Raw genomic sequence first — 3,731 nt, forward strand, 5'->3', positions numbered from 1 at the left:
TTGAGAAGTTTAGATATTTAGAAAGCAAATGTACTTAAAAGATTACATTCAAATAGATTGAGTATTTTCTCATGCATTGAAGAATTTGAATCCATTCTGCAAAATTCAAAATCAAGAATAAAATTAAACATCAAGACCAGATAAAATTGCATTGTACGAGAATGAATTTGCAGTAAATTTAGCCATTGAATTCAAACTCGTTAATTTTGATTTTGAAAACTCAATAACATGCAACCAGGAAAATGTAAAAAAATGGAATGCGATCGATGTCATCGGACAGGGCCGGCCCTGTGGGTGTGCAAGGTGACCCACTGCACAGGGCCTCAAACATTTAGGGGCCTCAAATTGTTTATATCGGTCTATTAAAAAATTTATATATGTAAAAAAATAATGACTTTGTTAGTACTAAAAATATTTTAGTACTAAAAAAAATTAATAGATACACTCTTAATTTTATAAGTAACTTGCGGTTGATTGTAAAAAAAGAAACTAACATTTCGAGAAAGTTTTTTTTCTTGAAGGAACCGTAAGTTGATAATGATATTAGAGTGAAGATGTATTTTAATGTTATTGATTAAAATATGTCGTTTTTAGATGTTATTTAGTATGATGACTATTTTTTATGTTATTTACGATTCAAATAGAGAATAACTTTTAAAAAAATTGTATTTTTTATTGGTGGACATCTCTGCCACCCTAAACCGCTCACACAAGGGCGTACCATCCACCCAGGGATCGGTCCAAAAAAAAGTCTCTGACCCATCCCCCACCCTCCTCACAACATGCTCCCCGAACCATCTGCCCCCTTGCTCACCATCTCCCTCCCTGATACGCACAATCTCCCTCCACCACAAAGACCCCCTCCGACCTCCGTCCCGAATTCTGCCTCTCTCAACCCCATACCTAGCTGCCAACACTCTAAACCACAACCCCCCGCTGTCCACCAATATCCTCCAACACCACTTACCCAAAAGGGCCTGGTTGAACTCCCGCAACCGCCTAACCCCCAAACCTTCACTCTCCTTAGGTAAACAAACAGATTTCCAACTAACCTAAGAAATTTTCCTAGAATCCTCACACCCCCCCCCCCCCCAACAAAATTTAATGAAAAGAGATTCAATAGAGGAAATAATACCTGAGGGAGCTTTGAAGAAGGAAAGAGCGTAGACAGGTAGAGAGGTCAAGACAGATTTCAACAGAACCAGACGACCACCAAAAGACAAGAAGCGACTCTTCCACCCAGACAATCTATTCTGTAAACGATTCAGCACCAGATCCCAAAAACTCAGTCGCCTTGGATCACCCCCAATCGGAAGACCCAAATAAAGGAAATGAATCTTTCCCACCTTACAGCACAGAGCAGACGCAGCTTCGCCCAACCAGGAATCAGAAATATTAACTCCAACCAACATGCTTTTATTAAAATTAACTTTCAGACCTGACATAGTCTCAAACAGTACAAGAACAGCACGCAAAGCCCGAACATTTGCCCAGCTTTTAACCCCTAGCAAGAGAGTGTCATCCGCAAACTGGAGGTGTGATACCGAAGTCAAACACTGCTCACCAATACTATACCCCGAAAATAAATTTTGTGTTACCATTGCCTCCATTAACACATTCAGGCCCTCCGCAGCCAAGAGGAAAAGAAAAGGAGACAGTGGATCACCTTGCCTAAGACCACGACTAAGAGGAAATTCATCAGTTGGACTACCGTTGACTAAAACAGACGCCGTAGCCGTACAGACACACTCTCTAATCCATTTCCTCCACAAAGTAGGAAAAGACATTCTCCCCATGACATCATCCAGATAGCGCCTCGTCCACCACCTCATTAGCAACAAGAATGCCATCAAGGATTTGCCTATCCTTCACAAACGCTAACTGGGCCTCAGAAATGACGCTCCCAATCACAAGACGCAACCTGTTCGCTAAAACCTTTGCCAAAATTTTATAAAGACAACCCACGAGAGAAATGGGCCGAAAGTCGTTCAGCCTTTGGGGACTATCAACTTTAGGAATTAAAGCTATAAAAGTGGAATTTAAACCCTTAGAAAGCTTTCCATTCCGATGAAATTCAGATAGGAAACGCATAATGTCACCCCGCAGCTCAGCCCAGAAGTCTTTAATGAAACCAAAATTAATCCCGTCAGCACCAGAGCTTTTATAACTATCACAATTCCACACAGCGGATTTCACACAGCGAAAGCGAGTGAATATCAATCGACACACCATGAAGCTCCGCTAACTCCTCTTCAGAAAGATCCTCTTCCTCACCCTTCTCATCTAGGGCCGAAAGCCTGGCTTTCAAATTATCGATGCGACTAGGAAGTTATGAGTATGAGACCTATGCCACTCTTTCAACCCTGCCTTAAGCAACTTAAGCTTTTCCTTAAGCACGTAACCACCCCAACCATCGACCTGAAGCGAATTCCACTTTTCTCTCACAAAAGAATGATATCCAGGCATATCCTTCCAACACTTTAGCATCCTAGACGGTCGAGGACCCCAGTCTTCCTCATTCGCCGATAAGACAAGAGGACAGTGGTCAGATAGCCCTCTCAGAAAGGAGAAATCTATTTAGGCGACTCATAGACAAACCATCCCCCTTGAACCAAGTAAACTTACGACCAATCAAGGGGAGATCAACCAAGGAATTATCTTCAATGAACTGAAAAAAGGGAACGTGATCTAAAGAACGATGACCACCCCGCATCGAACGTCGTTCATCCAATCGTTTCACGGCATTAAAATCCCCACACACACACACTATCTTCCCCACCAGCGAACGAAGCCGCTCCGAAATAGTCTCCCACAGCCGTTGCTTTTCCCCATCATCATAAGGGGCATAGACATTTGCCACATAAAACTCTTCTCCAGACTTAGTGAAACGACCATGACACCACAACACGTGCTCACGACTCTCTGTCCACCACATCTCCACCTCAGAAGAATCCCATAAAGTTAAAATCCCGCCTGAACCCCCAACCGAAGGGCGATATGAAAACCCATGAAAAGAGCTACCCCATAGATTAGAACAAAGAAAAACATCACAATTTTGTAGCTTCGTCTCCTGCAGACAAAGAATAAAGGGTTTCAGTTCCCCCACCAACTGGCCTACATCCTTCCTCTTCTCGAACCCACCCAACCCTCTTATGTTCCAAGAAACGATCTTCATTCACAAACACTCTCTCCCCTAACTCAGCAAAAATCACACAAACTAGCATCCTTTCTCAGGACGAGGTTCCCCCACCGAGACCCTACTTGAATATTCCTTCTTACCTTTACCCGCCCTGGATAAAATATTGAACATGTTCACGTTATCTCCCTTAAACTTGACCAATTGCTTTCCCTATACCCCAAACATCATCCACCGCCAATTGATCATTGCCGTGAACGGCCACCTAGTTCTTCCAATCGTTACTAATGGATCCGGACGAGGAGGAATCTCCACTGGAGGCTAGGCGACTCACAGAGCAAGAACGATTAATATCGTCCCCACCCCTACGTCGTCGAACCTTCTTTTTTAAAACTTTTAAAATCTCACAACGATCATTGTTTGGCATCGAGCAACTTTTTTAATACTGTGAAGCGGGGTGACGAAGGACCCCACCTGCCTTCTTTTTCAGGTTATCCTGTTGCCCTTTCTTAATAGAACTCTGACCAGAATAGTAACCCTTCCTACCTTTCTTACTCGCAGAAAAAATCACACCAGCATCCCCGTGATTCTGATC

The 3,731-nt window shown here is 43.0% G+C and overlaps 1 protein-coding gene across 1 annotated transcript; it reads right to left on the reverse strand.

The window, feature by feature from the left end:
• Positions 1-2,545: 2,545 nt before the first annotated feature.
• Positions 2,546-3,175, reverse strand: LOC123885919 (exodeoxyribonuclease-like). Its single transcript, XM_045935255.1, has one exon. It carries the CDS (start codon positions 3,173-3,175, stop codon positions 2,546-2,548), a length of 630 nt encoding a protein of 209 aa, XP_045791211.1.
• Positions 3,176-3,731: the final 556 nt, after the last annotated feature.

Source organism: Trifolium pratense, linkage group LG5 (genome assembly GCF_020283565.1).
Source record: "Trifolium pratense cultivar HEN17-A07 linkage group LG5, ARS_RC_1.1, whole genome shotgun sequence".
NCBI classification, from domain to species: domain Eukaryota; kingdom Viridiplantae; phylum Streptophyta; class Magnoliopsida; order Fabales; family Fabaceae; genus Trifolium; species Trifolium pratense.

Excerpts from the sequence above, each read along its gene's own strand:
- LOC123885919 (XM_045935255.1), bottom strand. The coding sequence starts at position 3,175 with ATGAAGATCGTTTCTTGGAACATAAGAGGGTTGGGTGGGTTCGAGAAG.